The sequence below is a fragment of the Tachyglossus aculeatus genome, chromosome 22, assembly GCF_015852505.1.
Source record: "Tachyglossus aculeatus isolate mTacAcu1 chromosome 22, mTacAcu1.pri, whole genome shotgun sequence".
In the NCBI taxonomy this organism is placed as follows: Eukaryota; Metazoa; Chordata; class Mammalia; order Monotremata; family Tachyglossidae; genus Tachyglossus; species Tachyglossus aculeatus.
In genome coordinates, this window is record NC_052087.1 from 41,817,390 (window position 1) to 41,843,622 (window position 26,233).

The window sequence follows — 26,233 nt, forward strand, 5'->3', positions numbered from 1 at the left end:
ATGGGTTCAAATCCCGGCTCCGCCAATTGTCAGCTGTGTGACTTTGGGCAAGTCATTTCACTTCTCTGTGCCTCTGTTAACCTCATCTGTAAAATGGGGATTAATAATAATAATGGTGGCATTTGTTAAGCACTTACTATGTGCAAAGCACTGTTCTAATAGCTGGCGGGGAGATACAAGGTGATCAGGTTGTCCCTCCTGGGGCTCACAGTCTTCATCCCCATTTTCCAGATGAGGTAACTGAGGCCCAGAGAAGTTAAGTGACTTGCCCAAAGTCACACTTGTGAGCCCCCAGTGGGACAACCTGGTCACCTTATAATAATAATAATAATGTTGGTATTTGTTAAGCGCTTACTATGTGCAAAGTACTGTTCTAAGCGCTGGGGGGAATACAGGGAGATGAGGTTGTCCCATGTGGGGCTCACAGTCTTAATCCCCATTTTACACATGAGGGAACTGAGGCACAGAGAAGTTTGCCTCCTAACCTCCCCAGCGCTTAGAACAGTGCTTGGCACATAATAAGTGCTTAATAAATGCCATCATTATTATTACAATAGGAAGTTAAGATCCCTGCCCTGGGGGAACAATAAGAAACAGAAGGGGAGATTTTTTTTCCTTCCCCACTACCTGATTTTGTCTCCTTTTTAGGAAACCTCTTGCTACTTTGAAATGAGCTAGAAAGGCTATTTCAAAGAAGTGTCAGACACATTTAGGAAATTTGCCTTTTAATAAGTGGGTCAAGCGCTTAGTACAGTGCTCTGCACATAGTAAGCGCTCAATAAATACGATTGATGATGATGAGCAAATTTTTCTTTGAATATCCCCATTCTGGGCTGGCTTGAGAACACACCAAATTGCAAAGATCAGAAAAGGTCCAAATTAGACTCAAATGCCTTAAATGCTCCTCCCCTCCCAGCGGATGTCTCTCATAAGATAGATGCGGGCACTGGCTTTGAAAAAAATAGGGTTTAAAACAACTTTTTTCTTTCCAATTCCTCTTCCACTTGTCTCAGATGAACACAATCAATCAGTTCATCAGCTTGTTAAAGAGCTTCTCAGTCCAGCTGACTTTAATAATAAAAATGATGGTATTTAAGCACTTACTATGTGCCAAGCACTGTTCTAAGCGCTGGTGGAGATGCATGCTTATCAGGTTGTCCCACGTGGGGCTCAGTCTTAATCACCATTTTACAGATGAGGTAACTTAGGCACAGTTAATATGTTTTGTTTTGTTCTCTGTCTCCCCCTTCTAGACTGTGAGCCCACCGTTGGGTAGGGACCGTCTCTATATGTTGCCAACTTGGACTTCCCAAGCGCTTAGTACAGTGCTCTGCACACAGTAAGCGCTCAATAAATGCCATTATTATTATCATTATTATTACGGGGTAACAGAGAAGTTGTGACTTGCCCACGTGGATAGATCTGGGGCATGGGACTCAGAAGGTAAGGAGATCTAACCTCGGCTCTGTCAAATGTCTGCTGTGTGACCTTGGGCAAGTCACTTCACTTCTCTGTGCCTCAGTTACCTCATCTGCAAAGTGGGGCTTGAGAGTGTGAGCCCCACATGGAACAGGGACCGTGTCCGACCCGATTTGCTTGTATTCACTCAGTAAAGTGCCTGGCCTGTAGTAAGTGCTCAACAAGTACCATAACGAATTATTACTATCATTTTGAAGTTGAGGAGTTGGTGTCAGAACCCAGATTGTCTGGGGCTCTTTCCACTAGGCCATACTGCTTCTCCGTACACATACCTCAATGCTGAGGATGGGTATTTTTCTCCCTCTATTCCAGTCAACTCCACCCATAATGTGGTGAATAAGAAAACAAAGGGGGCCAAGGAGACCAGACTGTAACCTTGCAAAAAGGACACAATGACAAAAAGAAAAAATCAAAGGCCTTTATTTCTTTATAAAATAGAGTCTAGAGCAGGGAGTCTCTGACCCTGGAGGAACCGAGGTAAAAAAAAATCACGCCACACGACGTTAAATTCACTCCCGCGGATTAAGGCTCTGGCAACTGGTGTTGCCTGCTTCCCTTTTTGCTCCAGGAACGAGATGGCCCAGTGTTTCGGAGAGGGAGAGGAGGCAGAGGAGCCAGTTCAGCAGGACACAAAGCTGCTGTTGGTCCCCAAAGAGGACGAGCAGAGGGGAGAATGGGGGAAGCACCTGCAGCGAAGCAGAGAGGAGCAAAACCAGAAAGTTCATAACGAAAACCACTGCAGTTCCAGGTAAGAGTCCACGGGCTTCGGAATCCCTGGCCGGCAGTGTTCCCCACAAAGTCTTAGCTGTGAGGAACGACTGGATATTTAAACAAGAGGAAAAGGAACCTCTCTAAATCCACTAAAGTTCCTGTTCCTCTGGAGACCAAGTCCATTCTCGACTGCAGCCACACCCTCTTCGGTGCCCGAGTTTCCTTTACCTCAAAGCATCTTTCCCGGAATACTTCTTCCATCTTGGTTGGTGCTGCGGGGGCCAGGCTGAGGGTTCCTTGGAAAAGCTTAAAAAAAACTTCTTAGGTTTTGACGAAAGTCTGTTCTTGTGTCAAACTCCAGAGAAGTCTCAACTACCAGTTTCTCTTTGTAGGAAGCCAGGAGGAACTTGATCTCTGAACAGCCTTCCCACTGAAAAGCTGAATGTTTGGAATATCACGAAGGTTATTAATATTGGGCGGGAGTTATTAATCCTTATGCCAAGCCGAGAGTACAGGAAGAAGTGAATTTTCCTCCGCTTAAAACGTAAAGGAGCTTTAGAAAATCTAGCCGCCAGGGTTCATTAGAGGTTACTGGAGAGAGAGATCAGGACTTCTCTTTCTGAACAGTTTTGCACAAGTTGGTTGAAGGGGTTCTTCCTAAAGGTTCATGACATCTTCCCTGATGTTCCACTGATTCCTTTACGGATTTTATTTTTGCCATATTGGCGATCCCAAGTGGCTGGCCCGCCACCTGCTCTCCTCATCTCTGCTCCGTCACCCGCCAACCTGGAATCCGCTACGATCTGGGTTGTATTTTCTCTCCTAGAAGTGATAATGTTTCACTACGTTCTCTTCATTTACAAAAATTAGAGTCCTCCATTTAATTTCATGATTTCGCCTTCTCAAAGCTAAAAAAAGAACGCAGTAAAAAGCCCCTGACAGACAAAAGTCTTGAGTCAAAGATGTGTCTTAAGATTCAGATTGCCCATCTACGAGATGGACTCTTCTCCCTGAGCTTGTGAGGTCAGAGGAGGGAAGAGACGAGGCAAGATGGGGAGAGCCAGAGAGCAAGTCTGGGTGCGGCTAAAGACAACCAAAGACGTCCAGCCATCTTGGCTTTATTTCGTCGTATTTAAAAAGGTTCTGGCCGGTATTATATGTGGAAAGTCAATTCCAGACTTTGTCCCGCTTCGATATCCACCACGTGAGTCTGCCGTAAATCGCTCGAGCACGCAGTGACCGAATAGGTCCCCGGAGAAACTTCTAGGTAGAAGTCTTTAGAAAAGGTCCTGGCCTGGAAAGGAAAGAAGAGATCAGTCAATGGTATTTATTGAGTGCTTACTATGTGCAGAGCACTATACTAAGTGCTTGGAAGAGTACAATGCAACAGAATTAGCAGCCACGTTCCCCGACTGTAGCGAGCTTACAGTGTAGAGGGAGGAGATTAGTAAATGAGGTCTCTCCTCAAGGCTGTCCCTTCCTGGTCTGTGGCAGACAGGAACCCCCCAACAACAACCCCAGAAATCGGCAATACAACAGAGGACAGAAATTTATTTTTTTAAATGGTATTTGTTAAGTGCTTACTATGTGCCAGGCACTTTAAGAAATGCTGAGGTAGACTGGCTGGACACAGTCTCTATCCCACAAGGTACTCACACTCTTAATCCCCATTTTACAGATGAGGGAGCTGAGGCACAGAGAAGGGAAGTTATTATTATTTTTATGGTATTTAAGTACTTACTATGTGCCAAACACTGTTCTGAGTGCTGGGGTAGATACAAGGTGATCAGGTTGTCCCACGTGGGGCTCACAGTGTTAATCCCCATTTTACAGATGAGGTAACTGAGGCACAGAGAAATTACATGGCTTGCCCAAGGCCACACAGCAGACAAGTGGCGGAGTCGGGATTAGAACCCACGTCCTCTGACTCCCAATCCCGGGCTCTTTCCGCTAAGCCACGCTGCTTCTCTATATATCTGTTCTTGGAGAACCGTTTTGTTGTCTGTCTCCACCTTCTAGACTGTGAGCCCACTGTTGGGTAGAGACTGTCTCTATATGTTGCCAACTTGTACTTCCCAAGCGCTTAGTACAGTGCTCTGCACACAGTAAGCGCTCAATAAATACGGCTGAATGAATGAATGAACCACCGGCCAGGAAAGCTAGACCTTGGGATGATCATTCCCAAAGGATTTTACAACAGTTCCTCTCAATCTCGCCCTCTGCATTGTGCTTGCGTGTTATGAGAGAGATGAAAGTTGATTAATGCAGATTAATTACTGAAAAGATGCAGTTATATACATAAATGTTAGGTGAATGTCCTAAACTAGGAACAAAGAAGGAACTTATACTGCAGAAAACAAAAGGTTCTCTTGTATCACAATGAATGCCAAAACAGGCTAGCAACAGAGAAATCTAGAGGCTGGGTGGACTAGCGGAAAGTGTCCAAGGCTAGGAGTCAGAAGACACAGATTCTAGTCCCGGCAATATATTATACAGTATAAATTTTAATTATTCATTTATATTGATAAAAAATAATAACAATTATGGTATTTGTTAAGCGCTAACTACGTGCCAGGCACTATACTAAGTACAAGGGTGGATACACACAAATCGGGTTGGATGTAATCCCTGTTTTACGTGGGCTCAGTCTTAATCCCCATTTTACAGATGAAGCACGGAGAAATGAAATGACTTGCCTAAGGCCACACAGTAGACAAGTGGCAGAGCCGGGATTAGAATACATGACTTTCTGACACCCACGCCTGTGCTCTATCCCCTATGCCATGCTATTTTTGTCTGTCTCCCTCTTTAGACTGTAAGCTTATTATGGGTAGGGAACGAGTCTCCCAATGCTTAGTACAATGCTCTGCACACAGTTAGCACTCAAATACCACTGATGATAGCCTGCTGTGTGACCTTGGACAAGGGGCCTAACCTCTCTGTGTTTCCATTTCCTCATCTGTAAAATGGGGGTAAGATACCAGCTCTCCCTCCCTCAGATTGTACTACTACTACTTCTAGACTGTGAGCCCGCTGTTGGGTAGGGACCGCCTCTGTGTTGCCAATTTGTACTTCCCAAGCGCTTAGTACAGTGCTCTGCACACAGCAAGCGCTCAATAAATAAGATTGAATGAATGAATGAACTAATAATAGTGGCCTATGTTAAGGGTTTGGAAAAGCCGTGTGGCCTATTGGAAAGAGCATGGGGCTGGAAGTCGGCGGGCCTGGGTTCTAATCCCACCTCAGCTACTGTGTGACCGTGGGCAAGTAACTTAATTTCTATGTGCCTCGGTTACCTCATCTGTAAAATAGGGATTATATCCTCTCCCTCATACTTCCACTGTGTCCAAGCTGATTAATACCTCATCTGTAAAATAGGGATTATATCCTCTCCCTCATACTTCCACTGTGTCCAAGCTGATTAACTTGTATCTACCCAGTGCTTGGAACAGGGCTTAGCACATAGTAAGCACTTAACAAGTACCATAATTATTACTGTTATCATTACGAGGTTCCCAGCATTATACTAAAGGCTGGGCTAGATGTGAAACCATCACATCCGACACCGTTCCTATCATGGATAGGGCTTCCGTTATAAAAAGGGGAGGAGAACGGGAATTCAATTCCCATTTTATAGATGAGGTAACTGAAGCACAGAGAAGTAAAATGACTTGCCCAAGGTCACCCAGCAAGCAAGCAGCAGAGCTGGAATTAGAATCCAGGTCCTCTGAATCCCGGGCCTGTGCTCTTTCTATTAGGTCACGAGCGGGCCTATGCCTAATCTGATTATCTTATGTTGACCCTGGCACTCACCACAATGTTTACTACATGTAAGCATTTTAAAAATAGCATGATAAAAAAACACCTTAATAAGAAAAAGGTGGATCGATTTGGGGGCTTTTGGGAAGAACAGCAGTAGCAAATTCAGTCAACGCATAAACTTCAGGCTACTGCTCAGGAATTTGCATTTGTTCTTAGGAACAAGCTAGTTTCAGTTGCTAATATCAACAGCGTATCACAAACCCCAGGTTCCAGTGTGGTAGCTTGGCTTCGAATGAAACAATGTAAGTAAATACTTGTAGCGACATGATCCAAGGTTCCTGGACCAGTCACTACTTTTGGGACAGAGAGAAAAGCCGACAGTATCCGTTCCAACAGCGGTTAGAGAAACATTTGTAGAAAATTAGGAATCTCCTTTAAGTTTGTGATTTTTTTTTTTTTTTGGACCGGAGCCCTGCAGATTTCCATAGTTTCATAATTCCAAAAGGGTATTTTCAGGACTAGAGGCAGAAGGGTCAGACCACACCCGCTGATTTCATGGCTAATGGAATTTCGGCAGAATCCACCATTGGCACAGCTGAGAGGCAGGAATCGGGATTCGAATACCTCACATTCTTTCCGACCACAGCTATGTTTTTGGTCACGAAGCGCATCCTGCAGCTTCAAGTAAAGGGATGCACGTGACCAGTTTTCAGACGGGGCCAGGGGCCGGAAAAGCTGTGTGCCCCATTCCCCTCCTCACAGGCTGGAGAAATCCCGGTCTAAAACATGGTGGAGTCCCCCTGGGAGCCTGTGGGATGGCTGAAGTCACCCAGGAGGCAGCTGTTACTGGGGTTTAATAATAATAATGGTATTTGTTAAGCAATTATTATGTGCTGGGGTAGATACAAGGGAATTAGGCTCACGATCTTTATCTCCATTTTACAGTTGAGGTAACTGAGGCACAGAGAAGTCAAGTGAATTGTTGTCCAAGGTCATATAGCAGACAAGTGGCGGAGCTGGAATTAGAACCCAGGTCCTTCTGATTTCTAGGCCCGTGCTCTAACCACTGGGCTAGGCTACTTCTGGATTCCTGGGAAATGGAGCCAAGCTACTTCCTGGATTTAGAACAAGATCCAATGACCCCGGGTACTCACAGGTTCCTGGGAGGCTGGCTTAGCCTTGGCCGTTCGGACTACACCATAGGGCTCTCGAAGTGTGTGGCTTACCTGAAAGAAAAAAATAAATTGGAGACACAGTCACGTGGGCTCAGTCAATCATATTTATTGAGCACTTATTGCGTGCAGAGCACTGTACTAAGCATTTGGGAGAGTACAATATAACAATAAATAGACATTCCCTGCCCACAGTGAGCTTATAATCTAGAGGGGGAGACAGGCTTGTAGCATCTGGAATCATCTTTGGTTTCCTGGATAATCAATCCATCATCATCATCATCAATCATATTTATTGAGCGCTTACTGTGTGCAGAGCACTGTACTAAGCGCTTGGGAAGTCCAAGTTGGCAACATAGAGAGACAGTCCCTACCTAACAGTGGGCTCACAGTCTAAAAGGGGGAGACAGAGAACAAAACCAAACATACTAACAAAATAAAATAAATAGAATAGATACGTACAAGTTAAATAAATAAATGAGTAATAAGGTGAGGTTTCTTCAGCCTGGATAAAAGCTGTAAGCGCTCAGTCATCACCAACAGCAAAATCTGAGAGTCTAGGATGTGGAGATCATTGTACCAATCAATCAATAGTAGTTACTGAGTGCTTACTGTGTGCAGAGCACTGTACTAAGTGCTTGGGAGACTAAAATACAACAGCGTTTGTAGACGTGTTCCAACAAGCGAGCACGCTGTTGGGTAGGGACCGTCTCTATATGTTGCCAACTTGTACTTCCCAAGCGCTTAGTACAGTGCTCTGCACACAGTAAGCACTCAATAAATACGATTGAATGAATGAATGAACAAGCTAAGAGGGGGAAATTGGGGGGAATCAAGCAATGGTGTTTGAACACTTACTGTGTGCAGAGCACTTTACTGTGCAGACCACTTCTGTTCTAGATTGTCCTTTAACAATAATTGTGGTATTTGTTAAGCGCTTACTATGTGTCAGGCGCTGGGGTGGATACAAGCAAATCGGGTTGGACACAGTCTCTGCTCAGCATGGGTTCAATAGTGCCAAGCACTGTTCTAAGCACTGGGGTAGATACAAGGTAATCAGGTTGTCCCGTGTGGGGCTCACAGACTTCATCCCCATTTTAAGATGAGGTAACTGAGGCCCAAAAAAGTGAAGTGATGTGGCTTTGGGCAAGTCACTTCAGTTCTCTGGGCCTCAGTTACTTCATCTGTAAAATGGGGATGAAGACTGTGAGTCCCACGTGGAATACACACTGTGTCCAACCTGCCTGGCTTTGTGCCATACTGTACTTTTTTTAATGGTACTTGATAAGGAGTTACTACGGGCCGGCCAGGCACTATACTAAGCACTTAATAAGGGCTTAACAAATACCATAAAAAAAATATAAGAGGGCCACAAAAAGTGCAGCCAAAGACATACATTCCCTGCCCTAGAGGATCTTAGGGTCTAATGGAATCTGATCTCAAGCCAGTCTGATTTTCATATGAACCTGAAGGGTTTGGGCAGTTCCAAAATTATGAAATTTTGGGCCTAGAGGAACTGCCCAAACTAGTTTCATTTCCCAGAGGCAAAACACCTTCGTTTCTTCCGCTGCAAAGAGAAGGGAAAAGATCCAGTGAATACAGGTACATCGTGGCTGAGTGGAAAGAGCCCGGGCTTGGAAGTCAGAGGTCGCGGGTTCTAATCCCAGCTCCGCCACTTGTCAGCTGTGTGACTTTGGGCAAGTCACTTCACTTCTCTGGGCCTCAGTTACCTCATCTGGAAAATGGGGATAAAGCTGTGAGCCCCACGTGGGACAACCTCATCACCTTGTATCTACCCCAGCGCTTAGAAAAGTGCTAGGCACAAAGGAAGCGCTTAAAACCATCATTATGAGAAGCAGTGTGGCTTAGTGGAAAGAGCCCGGGCTTGGGAGTCAGAGGTTGTGGGTTCTAACCCCACTCCATCACTTGTCAGCTGTGTGCCTTTGGGCAAGTCACAACTTCTCTGTGCCTCAGCTACCTCATCTGTAAAATGGGGATTAAGACTGTGAGTCCCAAGTGGGACAACCTGATCACCTTGTATCTACCCCGGTGCTTAGAACGGTGCTTGGCACATAGTAAGCGCTTAACAAATATCATTATTATTATTATTACAGTCACGCCAGTTCCTCCCTTGACTTTCTCTTTCCTTCCCCCATACCATTCTCTAGGCCATTTTTTTAAACGGGATTTGTTAAGTGTTTATTATGAGCCAGGCACTGTACTAAGCACTGGGTATATGCAAACTAATCAGGTTGGACACAGTCCACAGATTCTGAAGCTCACTGTGAGCAGGGAATGTGTCTACCAACTCTTACACTGTACTCTCCCAAGCGTTTAGTACGGTATTCTGCACAGTAAATGCTCAATATATACCAGTGATTGGGCTCACAGACTTAATCCCCATTTTACAAATGAGCCAACAGGCACAGAGAAGTCAAGCGAGTTGCCCAAAATCATGCAGGAGCCAAGTGGCGGAGTCAGCATTAAAACCCAGGTCCTCTGACGCCCGGGCTGTATTCACTAGGCCAATCTCCTCCTGTCTGTCATTGTGAGAAACCATTCGACAATTCAAATCCTTGTTGTTTTTTTCCCAGGATGAGGTGGAGGGTAGTGGCGAGAGGGAGAAGTCTGTCACTGAGGGCCCCAAACCAACTCCAGTTAAGCAGCAACCCAGAGCAGTTGCTACCCGTTAAAAGGCAGAGCATCACACAAATCTGAGAACTTTAACTGCAGCATCAAGACCCCTCACACACTGAAGTTGTGTGTCTGAGGGTTCACATCGCACAGATAAAATACGACAACTCCGGGCGCTTACCTGTTGATTCGTCATCCCTGAAGCAGGAGGCTGCCAAGACTTTCTCCTGTGAAATCTGCAGATGTGATCAATCTCCCCTTCCTTCCTGTTCTCCAGCGGCATGGAGGAATAATACTTCTAGAAAATGAGAGTTGGAGACTTTTGGGAAACAAACACCACAGCTTTTGGAATAATAATAATGATGCTACTTGTTAAGCGCTTACTATGTGCCAAGCACTGGGGCAGATATGAGTTCTAGACTGTGAGCCCACTGTTGGGTAGGGACTGTCTCTATGTGGTGCTAATTTGTACTTCCCAAGCACTTAGTACAGTGCTCTGCACACAGTAAGCGCTCAATAAATACGATTGATTGATTAATCATGTTGGATACAGTTCCTGTCCCACACAGGGCTCACACTCTTAATCCCCATTTTAAGGTAACTGAGGCCCAGAAATTAAGTGGCTTGCCCCAGGTCATATAGCAGAAAAGCATCAGAGTTGGGATTAGAACCCAGGTCCTTCTGAAAGGTCCGGATGCGGAGTTGGGACGGGGGGGGAAAATAAGAGGCTAAGGGGTCAAGGCAGGTCTCATCCGCTCACCTCTCCTCCAGCTAGATGATTCTTGGTCCAGACTCTACGAGAAGCAGGGAGCTACCCTGCCGAGGGATGGGAATCACGTCTGATTCCCATATGAGTATTTTTTCCCAGGACTTAGTAAAGCGCGCTTCACCCGCTGCCACTACTGTTAAGAGGGGAAGTGTTTGACATCTCTTTGCTGTCACTGGTGCCATCTCAACTGCTCTCCTGGCAAGCGTTCTGGGAAACCAAGGCTTGAAAGGGCAGATCCACCACTAAACATGGTGTCCGCTCCAGAAGTTCCTCTCACAGTCTCTCAGGGTTTCTGGGCAGTCACCAAGAGAGCAGAAATAAGACCTCTCGCCCCTCCCCTGCCTTGGCCTCGGCTTTGGCCACCAATTCTGCCACCTTGCCTTCCCTCCCTGAAAACTCACTCTCCTCTCCTGATCACTTGCCGGCCACATGCTATTGTCCCAACTTCAAAGGGGGACAGGTCTCCTTGGAAGTTCAGAAATGGAGCAAGATTGGGTAACAAAGAAACTAAGCAGCCTGCCCATCCAAGACAGATTTACGGGCTAAAGGAAAAGGATCCAAAGACTTGGGGAAGGAGGCTGTGAGATAGGACAATTACTCCCTGCCAAGTTTCCTTTTCCTGTTCCTTCTTCCTCTTTAAAGTTTAACTTGGGACTCCCCCTGCCATACCACTAAGTTTCAAGGCAACTGGGCCATTGAGAATCCTGCCATTTAAATTGAGCCCATCCCATCCTGCTTTCTACCTTCTTTCCAGGTGGAAATGAGAATAGCACCTGCAGCACGAGCCCTCCAAGAAAGTCTGGAAAGCTACTGACTGTGTAGCCATTACTGTGGACTCTGGATCACGAGGAAAAATTATGCTCCTCGAACTTCACCACCCTACTGACTTTAATTTTGTGTATTGCACATGTCCTTGCTCCTCTATGCCATTTTAAATTTTTTGGTGTTTCATTGATCCTGATGTTTCTGTCTCCAGGCCTCCCCTACCCTCTATATTCACAGATTGTGAGCTCCTCAAGGACAGGGCCCATCAACCAATGGTATTTATTGAGTGCTTACTGTGTACAGAGCACTGCACTAAACGTTTGGGAAAGTACAATATAACAGAGTTGGCAAACACATTCCCTGCCCACAATGAGTTTACGGCCTAGAAGGGTCCATATCTAATAGTAATAATAATAATGATGGTATTTGTTAAGAGCTTACTATGTGCCACACTGTACTAAGCACTGGGGTGGATACAAGCAAATCAAGTTGGACACAGTCCCTGTCCCATGTGGGGCTCAGTCTCAATCCCCATTTTACAGATGAGGGAACTGAGGCACAGAGAAGTCAAGTGACTTGCCCAAGGTCACAGAGCAGACAAGCTGGGATTAGAACCCATGACTTCTGACACCCAGGATGGTGCTCTATCCACTAAGCCATGATATCCACCTGTTTACTCTTTCCCAGTGCTTAGTACAGTGGTCTACTCAATGTAAGCACTTAATAAATACTATTAGTACCACGAAGACATTAGGGAGTCCTTTCACTCTGTTGAAGGTACTCTATGGGATAGGTTTATTTCAATCTAATGCTCTTTACTGGGGACTGATTTATATAAGCATTTAAAGCTTCACAGTCAACCAGAGAAAAGTATTCCCAGTTCGTTTTTTTTTTTTGAGGGCTCCTAGAAAGCAAATATGTTCTCGAGTCACTCTGACTTCACAACTGAGATGTAAACCATATTCAGAGATGAAAGGGGATTTTTCCAGATGCTAATAAACACACCAAAGAGGAACAGGAAGGATATGAGACTTCTTCACCCCAATCCTACCTTCCTCCATCCTGCCCATCTGCCTCCAGTGTTTACCATAAATGCAAAATCTGGGAAAAATTTTCCCCGGTTACAGCAAAACGGGCTAACATGTCAGCTCAGCTGTCTAGGAATTCAGTAAATAACAGAATACAGAGCTAGAAGGGAACTTGAAGACTTGTCTTTTATCCTGCCTTTAGGCAGGACCACACCTAAAGCCTCCTTGGAAGCTGAGAGGCTATCCTGGTTTCCATGGCTTTCTTGGTTACCGTCCCAACAGCCATCGCCTCACATTGCACGTTAAGTCCGATTCCCCTTGAACTGTGTTAAGTAGAGATGGAAAACAGCTGATCACCTTTCCCTGCGTAATAACCCTTCTCCACAGCAACAAGTAATTACCATTTGCCCAAGGAGTGCACAGCATTTTACTTTTGGGGCTCAGTCAGACAAAGCTGCTCGAGAAAAGGCAGGAAGCCACGAAGCAGCCCCAGGAGCTCTGGAGAAATCCCACTCAATCAATCAATCGTATTTATTGAGCGCTTACTGTGTGCAGAGCACTGTACCAAGCGCTTGGGAAGTACAAGTACACTCGATCGGAGGCCCGAGGGAGGAACTCACCCTACACTGCCTCGTGGTCCGCTCCATGAACTCCATTACCGTCGCAAAGGCAGTGTCGAGGTTGACAGACTCCTCTTCTCCCTGCGGTTTCAAACGGTAAATCAAAACACCTGGATAAAGAGAAGGGAGGCCAATTCTTTGATTTGCTCAGATGAGGGCCTGAACGGGGCTTGAATATACAGTTTTGCGTCTGTGTATTGGTGAAACGGTGGTACCTTTTGAGGGCCTTGGTTAACAATGGCATTTACTGAGCACTTACTGTGGGAAGAGCACTGTACTAAGCGCTTGGGAGAGTACGATGCAACAATAAACAGACACGTTCCCTGCCCACGACGAGCTCATCCCCACAGCACATATGTATATATCTGCAATTTATTTATACTCATGGCTGTCTCCACCCTTTGGACTGAAAGCTCCTCGGGGGCAGGAATGTGTCTGTTGTTCTACTGTACTCTCCCAAGCACTTAGTACAGTGGTTTGCACACACTAAGTGCTCAATACGATTGAATGAATTAACAAGTTTACTCTATCTGGGTGTACACACATCTAGCTCAGGACTTCATACTCAAGGCCGGAAAGAATAAGCCTTCCACCCTTGAGCCCACACACAAACACACCTAAACTCAACTGCTGAGCAAGTAAAAATGTGTCTGAAAAGTTTAAATGGCCCCCAAACTAATGCTGTTCTTCCTCTGCATGCGAACCATCAACACCTTGGCAACAGTAAACAAGTAGAGAAGCAGCTTGGCTCAGTGGAAGGAGCCCGGGCTTTGGAGTCAGAGGACATGGGTTCAAATCCCGGCTCTGCCAATTGTCAGCTGTGTGACTTTGGGCAAGTCACTTCACTTCTCTGGGCTTCAGTTACCTCATCTGTAAAATGGGGATTAAGACTGTGAGCCCCCCGTGGAACAACCTGATCACCTTGTAACCTTCCCAGCGCTTAGGACAGTAAGTGCTTAATAAATGCCATCGTTATAAGTAAAAGCCTAGAGAATATGTCTGTAAGCAGGGGATTTTTAGGTTCTGCATGTAGAGACTTTAGGTGTGTCCTTCTCTGAGGGATTGTTTTCCCCTGGCAGAGCCCCACCTGTGCCTCCAAAAGGCTCAGGAAAGTCTGGGCGAAAGAAAAGGTCGGGAAAAGAGGTATGGAATGAGGGGAGAGGAGAGGAGGAGAATAAAAAGAGGTAGGGAGAAGAGTCCATGGAAAGCCAACAGATTACAAGTCCATTTTTTTTCTGTTCTGGTGGCCTAGGCTAATGTATGGCACAGGGAAGGACTTCAGTTCACTTCCTCCTTCCAATCAATATATTTATTATTAATAGTAATAGTATTTAAGTGCTTACTAATAGGGCTGGATACAGTTCCTGTCCCACATGGGGCTCACAGTCTCAATCCCCATTTTACGGCTGAGGTAACTGAGGCCCAGAGAAGTGAAGTAGTAATAATAATACTACTAATAATGGTGTTTGTTAAGTGCTGCGGTAAATACAAGGTAATCAGGTTGGACAGAGTCCACGTCCCACATGGTGCTCACAGTCTTAATCCTCATTTTAAGAGAAGCACCGTGGCTCAGTGGAAAGAGCCCGGGCTTTGGAGTCAGAGGTCATGGGTTCAAATCCCGGCTCCGCCAATTGTCAGCTGGGTGACTTTGGGCAAGTCACTTAAGTTCTCTGAGCCTCAATTACCTCATCTGTAAAATGGGGATTAAGACTGTGAGCCCCCCGTGGGACAACCTGATCACTTTGTAACCTCCCCAGTGCTTAGAACAGTGCTTTGCATATAGTAAGTGCTTAAAAAATGCCATCATTATTATTATTATTTTATAGATGAGGGAACTGAGGCAAAGAGATGTGAAGTGCCTTGCCTGAAGTCATACAGCCAACAAGCGGCGGAGCCAGGATTCGAGCCCACATCCTCTGATTTCCAAACCCCTTCTCCTGCCAATAGGCCATGCTGCTTCCCATGAAGTGACTTGCCCAAGGTCACACAGCAGACAAGTGGCGGAGCTGGGATTAGAACTCGTGACCTTCAGACTCCCAGCCCCTTGCTCTATCCACTAGGCTATGCTGCTGCTGCTTCCTCAAGCGCTTACTGTGTGCAGAGCACTCTACATTGCACTGTAGAAGGTCATGGGTTCTAATCCCGGCCCCGCCACTTGTCTAAGTGACCTTGGGCAAGTCACTTCACTTCTAGGGGGCCTCAGTTCCCTCATCTGTAAAACGGGGATCGAAGCTGTGAGCCCCATGTAGGAGAGGGAAAGTGTCCAACCTGTTTAACCTTGTATCGACCCCAGCGCTTAGAACAGTGCTTGGCACATTCATTCATTCATTCAATCGTATTTATTGAGCGCTTACCGTGTGCAGAGCACTGTACTAAGCGCTTGGGAAGTACAAGTTGGCAACATAGAGAGACGGTCCCTACCCAACAGTGGGCTCACAGTCTAGAACACATATGGCACATACCATAATTACTACTATTATTATTGTTACCAAGGGCTTGGGAGACTACAATGCGACCATCTAAGAGAGACATTCCCCGGCCCCAACGAGTCTAGCCAGTTCCCCCTCTGATGATGATGATGGTATTTGTTAAGCGCTTACTCTGTGCCAAGCACTGTTCTAAGCGCTGGGGGAAATACAAGGTAATCAGGTTGTCCCACATGGGGCTCACAGTCTTAATCCTCATTTTACAGATGAGATAACTGAGGCGCCGAGAATTGAAGTGACTTGCCCAAAGTCACACAGCTGATAAGTGGCGGAGCCGGGATTAGAAGCCATGACCTCTGACTCCCAAGCCCAGGTTCTTTCCACTAAGCCATGCTGCTCCCACCTTCATTCGTTCAATTCCTTCAATCGTATTTATTGAGCGCTTACTGTGTGCAGAGCACTGTACTATCAATCAATCATATTTATTGAGCACTTACTGTGTGCAGAGCACTGTACTAAGCGCTTGGGAAGTACTAGTGCTTGGAAAGTCCAATTCAGCAACAGGCTTCCAGGCTGTCCATCCCCTCGCCCCCTCCTCCCTCACCTCCCTTCTCTCCTTCTCCAGCCCAGCTGGCACCCTCCGCTCCTCTGCCGCTAATCTCCTCACCGTACCTCATTCTCACCTGTCCCGCCATCGACCCCCGGCCCACGTCCTCCCCCGGGCCTGGAACGTCCTCCCTCCGCCCATCCGCCAAGCTAGCTCTCTTCCTCCCTTCAAGGCCCTACTGAAAGCTCACCTCCTCCAGGAGGCCTTCCCACACTCAGCCCCCCCCCCCCTTTTTTAAATAGCATTTATTAAGCGCTTACTATGTGCAAAGCACTGTTCTAAGCGCTGGAGAGGTTACAAGGTGATCAGGTTGTCCCACGTGGGGCTCACAGTCTTAGTCCCCATTTTACAGATGAGGTAACTGAGGCCCAGAGAAGTTAAGTGACTTGCCCAAAGTCACCCAGCTGACAATTGGCGGAGCCGGGGTTTGAACCCATGACCTCTGACTCCAAAGCCCGGGCTCTTTTCCACTTAGCCACGCTGCTTCTCTTCCTTCCTCTCCCCCTCTCCATCCCCCGCATCTTACCTCCTTCCCTTTCCCACAGCACCTGTATATATGTATGTACATATTTATTATTCTATTTATTTATTTTACTTGTACATATCTATTCTATTTATTTTACTTTGTTAGTATGTTTGATTTTGTTCTCTGTCTCCCCCTTTTAGTCTGTGAGCCCACTGTTGGGTAGGGACTGTCTCTAGATGTTGCCAACTTGGACTTCCCAAGCGGTTAGTACACTGCTCTGCACACAGTAAGCGCTCAATAAATACGACTGATTGATTGAAGCCCTGTCCACAAGAGGTTCACAGCCTAGAGCCCCCTCCCCTCCCCGGACTGACCCTTCTCTCCTCCGGCTGCACAAGGGGGGTCCAGTCCACTCTCCTCCTCTTGGCCCGCTCCAGAACGTCTCGGCCCAGGCCGGCCGTGCGCTGCATGGCGCGCCTGTCCAGCCCCCACACTGCCGCGGGCACCTGCCAGCTCGCCATCCTGCCCTGCGGACAGACGGACACGTTAGAATAATAATAATAATAGCATTTGTTAAGCGCTTACTACGTGCCAAGCACTGTTCTAAGCGCTGGGATAGATCCAAGGTCATCAAGTCAGCAGCACGGCCTAGTGGAAAGAGCAAAGGCCTGGGTGTCAGAGGTTGTGGGTTCCAATCCCGGTTCTGCCACGTGTCTGCTGTGTCACCTTGGGCAAGTCACGTCACTTCTCTGTGCCTCAGTTACCTCATCTGTAAAATGGGGATCAAGATTGTGAGCCCTAGATTGTGTCTAATCTAATGACCTTGTATCTACTCCGCCGCTAAGACCAATGCTTGGCACATAGCATGTGCTTAACAAATATCACAATTATCCCCCTTCTATGATAATAATAATAATGATGGCATTTATTAAGTGCTTACTATGTGCAAAGCACTGTTCTAAACACTGGGGAGGTTGCAAGGTGATCTGGTTGTCCCACGGGGGGATCACAGTTTTCATCCCCATTTTACAGATGTGGAAACTGAGGCACAAAGAACTTAAGTGACTTGCCCAAAGTCACACAGCGGACAACTGGCGGAGCCGGGATTTGAACCCATGACCTCTGACTCCAAAGCCCAGGCTCTTTTCCACTGAGTCACGCTGCTGCTTGTTGTTGAGCAGAGATTCATTCATTCAATTGTATTAATTGAGCACTTACTGTGTGCAGAGCACTGTACTAAGCACTTGGAAAGGGATTGTCTCTGTTGCTGAATTGTGCTTCCCAAAAGCTTAGTATAGTGCTCTGCACACCGTAAGCGCTCAATAAATACGACTGAATGAATGAATCAGGTTGTCCCACGTGGGGCTCACAGTTTTCATCCCCATTTTCCAGATGAGGTCACTGAGGCCCAGAGAGTAATAATAATAATGGCATTTGTTAAGCACTTACTATGTGCTAAGCACTGTTCTAAGCCCTGGGGTAGACACAAGGTAATCAGGTTGTCCCACGTGGGGCTCAGTCTTCATCCCCATTTGACAGATGAGGACACTGAGGCCCAGAGAAGTGCAGTGGCTTGCCTAAAGTCACCCAGCAGACAAGTGGTGGAGTGGGGATTAGAACCCAGGTCCTGAGAACCCCAGGCCCAGGCTCTTCCCATAATCAGTGTGAGAAGCAGCGTGGCCGAGTGGAAAGAGCCCAGGCTTGGGAGTCAGGGGTTGTGGGTTCTAATCCCAGCTCCGTCACCTGTCAGCTGGGTGACTTTGGGCAAGTCACTTCTCTCATGTCTCAGTGGAAAGAGCCCGGGCTTTGGAGTCAGAGGTCATGGGTTCAAATCCTGGCTCCGCCAACCGTCAGCTGGGTGACTTTGGGCAAGTCACTTAACTTCTCTGAGCCTCAGCTACCTCATCTGTAAAATGGGGATTAAGACTGTCAGCCCACCGTGGGACAATCTGATAATTTTGTAACCTTCCCAGCGCTTAGAACAGTGCTTTGCACATAGCGCTTAATAAATGCCATCATTATTATTATTAATCCCCATTTGTCAGATGAGGTCACTGAGGCCCAGAGAAGTGAAGTGACTTGCCCAAAGTCACACAGCTGGCAATTGGCGGGGCTGGGATTTGAACCCATGACCTCTGACTCCAAAGCTTGTGCTCTTTCCACCGAGCCACGCCGCTTGTCAGCTGTGTGACTCTGGGCAAGTCACTTCACTTGTCTGAGCCTCAGTGACTTTATCTGTCAAATGGGGATGAATCAATCAATCAATCGCATTTATTGAGCGCTTACTGTGTGCAGAGCACTGTACTAAGCGCTTGGGAAGTACAAGCCGGCAACATATAGAGACGGTCCCTACCCAACAGTGGGCTCACAGTCTAGAAGATGAAGGCTGCACGTGGGACCACCTGATCACCTTGCATTCCCCCAGCGGGTGGAACAGTGCTTGGCACGTAGTAAGCGCTTAACCAATATTGATTAATAATCATTATTGTTCTAAGCAGTATACCCGGGGGGGGGACGGGCACACTCCCCCCACAGAGACCCTCCCTCACCTGGGCAGCAGCACGTGTGGCACAGCAGCAAGCATGCTGCGAGCGAGGGAAGGAGGAAGCGCTCATTGCATCAGTGGCTTTAGCGGTTGCAAAGGCTGGCAGCTGATGTGGGCATCTGTGGACATCTGCTGTGGGCATCAGTGGGCATCCCCAGGCCCGGAGAGGTGACCTCTCCTTGCCCCCCAAGGTGCCAGGACCAGCAGGGCCTACACACGTGGAGCTCCACAACCCGGAACCGCGCATGCGCACTCTCCTCTTCGCACTAAGGACGCCGAGCCAGGAACCGCGCATGCGCACTCCCAACCTCGCACCCTAGACGCCGAGCCAGGGGCCGCGCATGCGCACTCCGAGACGCAGACCCTGACCGCCGCTCCAGGAAAGGCGCACGCGTACTTCCGTCCTCGCACCCAGGACGCCGAGCCAGGAGGCGCGCTTGCGCACTCCCATCCTCGCGCCCTGGACTTCGAGCCAGGAGCCGCGCATGCGCACCCCGAGACTCAGCCCCTGACCGCAGCTCCAGAATAGCGAGCCGGGAAGTGCGCACGCGCACATTCATTCATTCATTCATTCATTCATTCATTCATTCATTCATTCATTCATCCATCCATCCATTCATTCATTCATTCATTCATTCATTCATTCATCCATCCATCCATCCATCCATCCATCCATTCATTCTTTCATTCATTCATCCATCCATTCATCCATTCTTTCATTCGTATTTATTTATTCATTCATTCAATCGTATTTATTGAGTGCTTACTGTGTGCAGAGCACTGTACTAAGCGCTTGGGAAGTACAAGTTGGCAACATAGAGAGACGGTCCCTACACAACAGTGGGCTCACAGTTTAGAAGGGGGAGACAGACAACAAAACAAAACATCTTAACAAAATAAAATAAATAGAATAGACATATACAAATAAAATAAATAAATAAATAAATAGAGGAATAAATATGTACAAACAGATGTACATATATACATGTATATATGAAGTATATATACATGTATATGAATTTATTGAGGGCTTACTGTGTGCAGAGCACTGTACTAAGCGCTTGGGAAGTACAAGTTGGCAACGTATAGAGACGGTCCCTACCCAACAGTGGGCTCACAGTCTAGAAGGGGGAGACAGACGACAGAACAAAACATATTAAAATAAAATAAGCAGAATAAACATGTACAAATAAAATAGAGTAATAAATACATACAAACATATATACATATATACAGGTGTATATATGATATATATTTGTATTTATTGAGCGCTTACTGTGTGCAGAGCACTGTACTAAGCGCTTGGGAAGTACAAGTTTGCAACGTATAGAGACGGTCCCTACCCTACAGCGGGCTCACAGTGTAGAAGAAGCATGGCTCTGTGGAAAGAGCCTGGGCTTTGGAGTCAGAGGTCATGGGTTCAAATCCTTACTCCGCCAATTGTCAGCTGGGTGACTTTGGGCAAGTCACTCAACTTCTCTCAGCCTCCGTTATCTCATCTGGCAAATGGGGATGAAGACTACGAAGCCCCCCGTGGGACAACCTGATCACCTTGTAACCTCCCCAGCACTTAGAACAGTGTTTTGCCCATAGTAAGTGCTTAATACATGCCATTATCATTATTATTAGTAGTAGTAGATAGGGAGATAGACAACAAAGCATGTAGACATGTCAAAACAGAATAAATAGAATTATAGCTATAATAAAATTATAGCTATGATATAGCTATGATATGTAGATGATATAGCTATGATATGCATTTATTCATTCATTCATTCATTCATTCAATTGTATTTATTGAGCGCTTACTGTGTGCAGAGCACTGTACTAAGCGCTTGGGAAGTACAAGTTGGCAACATACAGAGACGGTCCCGACCCCTGCACTAATCACCTGAGGGTGCAAATGAATCAAGGAGATGGAAGAAGTACCACCTAACAATCATTTTATCACTTGAATGGTTGCAGATGCATGTGCAATGCAGTGTAGACTTTATTATTAACAGTGTGCTGAACCACAACCATTCAGAGAAGCAGCGTGGCTCAGTGGAAAGAGCATGGGCTTTGGAGTCAGAGGGCATGGGTTTGAATCCTGACTCTGCCACATGTCTGCTGTGTGACCTTGGGCAAGTCACTTAACTTCTCCGAGCCTCAGTTACCTCATCTGTAAAATGGGGATTAAGACGGTGAGCCCCACATGGGACAACCTGATCACTTCGTATCCTCCCCCGCGCTTAGAACAGTGCTTAGCATATAGTAAGAGCTTAACAAATGCCAACATTATTATTATTATTATCATTATTATTATTCAGTCCTATTTATTGAGTGCTTACTGGATGCAGAGCACTGGACTAAGCACTTGGGGAGTACAAGTCGGGAACATATAGAGACGGTCCCTATCCAACAACGGGCTCACAGTCTAGAAGGGGGAAGACAGACAACAAAACAAAACATGTAGACAGGTGTCAAAACCGTTAGAATAAATAGAATTATAGCTATAACTGAATTATACATATAATTCTAATATATTATACATAATATATCATATTATAATTCTATTATTATATATCCTATATTATATAATAAAAATAATATATAATAATATATTATATGATGATAGAATTATAGCTATAATTATGATATAGCTATGATATGCACATCATTAATAAAGAAGTAAATATGTACAAGTAAAATAGAGTAATAAATCCGTACAAATATATACAAGTGCTGTGGGGAGGGCGATGGGGAGAGGAGGAGAGGAGAAAGGGTGCTTCGAGAGAAGAAGGGGGCTTCGAGGCGCATGCGCACTCGCACCCTCGCTCCCCGGACAGCGAGCCAGGAAGTGCGCACGCGCACTTCGAGACTCAGTCCCCGGACGCGGCTCCAGGAACCGCGCATGCGCACTTCGAGACGCGATTCCGGGTCGCAGCTCCCGGAAGCGCGCATGCGGACTTCGAGACTCAATCCCTCGGCGCAGATCCAGGAAAAGCGCACGCGCAGTTCGAGACGCGCGTCCTTGCTACGCGGGCTGGGCAGGGCGCATGCGCGCTGGGTCGACGGGGAAGGCCCTGCAGTGGTGGGAGTGAGGTGGTTTGCTTTCTGATCTTCAGTTCAGTCAATCGATGGTATTTATTAATTGAGCTCTTAATACATAATAGTAATGACATTTATTAAGCGCTTACTATATGCCAAGCACTGTTCTGAGTGCTGGGGTGGTGTCAAGGTGAACAGGTTGTCCCACATGGGGCTCACAGTCTTCATCCCCATTTTACAGATGAGGTAACTGAGGACCAGAGAAGTTTAGTGACTTGCCCAAAGTCACACAGCTGACAAGTGATGGAAACGGGATTAGAACCCATGACCTCTGACTCCCAAGCCCCTGTTCCTTCCACTGAGCCATGTTACTTTTAGACTGTGAGCCTGAGCCCACTGTTGGGTAGGGACTGTCCCTATATGTTGCCAACTTGTACTTCCCAAGTGCTTAGTACAGTGCCCCGCACACAGTAAGCGCTCAATAAATACGATTGATTGATGTTACTATGTGTACAGCACTGTACTAAAGGTGTGGGCGAGTACAATTTGGAATTGTAATTTGCTAACTGTATTGCGTTGTACTCTCCCACGTGGTTAGTAATAATAATTATTATTATGGTCTTCATTTTTTTTCAATTGAGCATCTTTTGTTTGCAGAGTACTGTCCTAAACGCTTGGGAAGTACAAGCGCTTACTATGTGCCCAGCACTCTCTTAAGCACTGGGGTAGATACACGGTAATCAGGTTGCCCCACGTGGGACTCGCAGTCTTAATCCCCATTTTACAGATGAGGGAGCTGAGGCACAGAGAAGTGATGTAACTTGCCCAAGGTCACACAGCATCAAGGTGGCAGTGCAGGGATTAGAACCTATGATGTTCTGACTTCCAGGTTTAGACAGTGAGCCCCGTGTGAGACAAGGACTGTTTCCGACCTGATTATCTTGCATCCACCCCAAAGCTTAGTGCAGTGCTTGGCAAATAGCACTCAACAGATAACAAAGTTACCATCAATAGTAATAATGATGGTATTTGTTAAGCGCTTACTATGTACAAAGCACTGTTCTAAGCACGGGGGATACGAGGTGATCAGGTTGTCCCACATGGGGCTCACAGTCTTAATCCCATTTTACAGATGAGGTCACTGAGGCCCAGAGAAGTGAAATGACTTGCCCAAAATCACACAGCTGACAAGTGGTGGAGTTGTGATTAGAACTCATGACCTCTGACTCCCAAGCTCATGCTCTTTCCACTGAACCATGCTGCTTCTCAGCTTCATACTGTATGTAATGAGCAGACTCGGCATGTGCTCTTAAAAGGGTTTGTATGGGAGCAGACTACAATAATAATAATAATAATAATAATGGCATTTGTTAAGTGCTTACTATGTGCAAAGCACTGTTCTAAGCGCTGGGGGGGATACAGTGTGATCAAGTTGTCCCATGTGGGGCTCACAGTCTTAATCCCCATTTTCACAGATGAGGTAACTGAGGCTCAGAGAAGTTAAGTGACTTGCCCAAGGTCACACAGCAGACTTGTGGTGAGAAGGTCAATTCTCTGGCTTTGTCAGCTGACAAAGGGGAGTTCTGATATGGAACTTGTAAACCATTTAAAATCCACTTCAGCAATTACCCTACCTCAAGAAACTACTCTGCCCGTGGGGGCCCCTTCTCTTAAATCTTGAGTTTGATTCTAACTCCAAGGACCTTTCTGTTGATATCTCGTTACCCCCTAAAAAAACAGGAGTGGATAAGTGGAGCAGCAGGATAAGAACTTGTACAAGGGCCCTATATAAGAGTCATGGAGATAAAATTCCAACTTTTCTGTTAAAATATTTGCTTCTAACTGAACTCTTGGTTGGCTTGGGGTTATGGGCTTCATCTGAGTATTAGAAAACTCTGTGCTGCATCCTCCCTGAACTTTTTGTTTTAATTTTTTCCCCTGGTTCTCCCTAAAACAGGCACCGGATTAACTGGAGGAGGGAGATACTGATTTCAGTTTGTAGATTATCCAAGAGCTCTAAGACTTTTTCAACTTCAAGTTCAAATAATAATAAGAATAATTAGAGAAGCAGCGTGGCTCAGTGGAAAAGAGCACGTACTTTGGAGTCAGAGGTCATGGGTTCAAATCCCTGCTCTGCCAGTTGTCAGCTGTGTGACTTTGGGCAAGTCACTTAACTGCTCTGGGCCTCAGTTACCTCATCTGTAAAATGAGGATGAAGACTGTGAGCCCCCCCCCCCCCCCCCCCCCGTAGGACAACCTAATCACCTTGTAAACTCCCCAGTGCTTAGAACAGTACTTTGCACATAGTAAGTGCTTAATAAATGCCATTATTAATAATAGTGGCATTTATTAAGCACTTACTATGTGCGAAGCATTGTTCTAAGTGCTGGAAGTTTTCTGCCACTAGAGGATGGACAAAAGAAGAGTCCTCTAATGTCGATAACTTTGTAGCACTTCCTTTAAAGCTTGGTGAGGGGAGAGATTAAAGCTATTGGCTAGAATGCGTTTACTAATTTATCTGTGATTTCATTTAAACATTTGCCCTTGTCTTCCCTATGTCTCTGCTTTCCACTCCATCCTACTCAACATAAATAATAAAAATTGGCTCCATGAGGAGTCTCATGCTGATACTCCTCAATGAGCTCTACTGTATAGAAACAGAAAACAGCTTCTTCACCATACAGTGTAATATAATCAGGGCACACTGTATTTTGACTTTCAGAAGTACAAAGGAAGAGAAATTGGGGGCAGAGGCTATAGGGGTTGCTGAGCCTGGAAAGAGTTAAAATGTTGCAACAAAATCTAATCCCTGCTCCACTACTTGTTTGCTGTGTGATCTTGGGCAAGTAATAAAAATCATGGTATTTTAATCAATCAATCAATCGTATTTATTGAGCGCTTACTGTGTGCAGAGCACTGTACTAAGCGCTTGGGAAGTCCAAGTTGGCAACATATAGAGACAGTCCCTATCCAACAGTGGGCTCAGGTATTTGTTAAGCGCTTCCTATGTGTCAAGCACTAAGCGCTGGTGTAGATACAGGCTAATCAGGTGAACACAGTCCCTGTCCCCATGTGGGGTTTATAGTCTTAATCTCCATTTTACAGATGTGGTAACTGAGGCACAGAGAAGTGAAGTGATGTGTTCAAGATCACACTGGAGCTGGATTTAGACTCCAGGCCCTGACTCACAGGCTCTTGCTGCGTCATTGAGTCATTTTACTTTTCTGTGCCTCAGTTAACTCATCTGTAAAATAGGGATTAAGATTGAGACCCCCATGTGGGACATGAACTAGGTTAAACCTGACTAGCTTATATCTACCCAAGCTTTTAGTACAGTGCCTGGCACATAGTGGGAGCTTAACAAATACCATAAAAAAAGGTTCCAAATGTTGTCTGACATGAAGTCAGATGTCTGGATGACACTTTGGAGATCCCTTTCTGAAAGGACTAATGGAGATCGTAGTGTATTTGTGCCTAGCAACAAATATAACCCCTCCTCTGCCTCCCTATCCCTCCCCGCCTTACCTTCTTCCCCTCCCCACAGCACCTGTATTTATGTTTGTACATATTTATTACTCTATTTTATTTGTACATATTTAATATTCTATTTATTTTATTTTGTTAATATGTTTTGTTGTCTGTCTCCCCCTTCTAGACTGTGAGCCCGCTGTTGGGTAGGGACCATCTCTGTATTTTGCCAACTTGTACTTCCCAGGCGCTTAGTACAGCGCTCTGCACACAGTAAGCACTCAATAAATACGATTGAATAAATGAAATAGGGCCTACCTTCAGGTCCTTCCCAGAACACAGTCTGATCCGTCAGTTGCTGAGAATCTTTGCCATCTGATCACAGAGAATGGAAGCAGAATCACGAGGATTCGTTTCTATAATGTGCATCACAATTGACTCTTGTTGCAGACACTAAACTCTGAATCGTCATGGAGTTGGAAGCTGGCTTTCACTTTCACTCCAGTTTGGGTCAGGGTGGAAATGCATTAGAAGGCTCTGAGGGGAAACTCGCTCCTGGTCAGAAATATCTTAGTCTATCAATCGTATTTGTTCATTCAATCGTATTTATTGAGCGCTTACTGTGTGCAGAGCACTGTACTATCAGGGGCCTAAATAGTGTAGAAAAAATATCAGTATGGAGAAGAAATATGGCAGGTGTTTTAGGGGTGCTGCTTTGTGGAACAGGGAGAGTTAAGGAAGTTTTTGTTTG

At 46.0% G+C, this 26,233-nt stretch overlaps 1 protein-coding gene across 3 annotated transcripts; it reads right to left on the minus strand.

Annotated features, from left to right (window-relative positions):
- Positions 1-1,899: 1,899 nt before the first annotated feature.
- Positions 1,900-25,880, minus strand: AKIP1 (A-kinase interacting protein 1). 3 transcript variants are annotated; one of them, XM_038764611.1, is made up of 7 exons: positions 25,801-25,835; positions 18,989-19,113; positions 16,814-16,966; positions 12,941-13,021; positions 9,940-10,056; positions 7,107-7,178; positions 1,900-3,484 (listed from the first exon to the last, which is right to left on the minus strand). In XM_038764611.1, the coding sequence occupies exons 2-7, from the start codon at positions 19,052-19,054 to the stop codon at positions 3,344-3,346; spliced, it is 630 nt and encodes a 209-aa protein (XP_038620539.1). In that variant the 5' UTR covers positions 19,055-19,113; positions 25,801-25,835; the 3' UTR covers positions 1,900-3,343. The 3 variants fall into 3 exon arrangements, with proteins under 3 accessions (XP_038620539.1, XP_038620540.1, XP_038620538.1); XM_038764612.1 differs by lacking the exon at positions 18,989-19,113 and having other exon boundaries at positions 25,801-25,880; XM_038764610.1 differs by lacking the exon at positions 25,801-25,835 and having other exon boundaries at positions 18,989-19,142.
- Between the last annotated feature and the right edge of the window lie 353 nt (positions 25,881-26,233).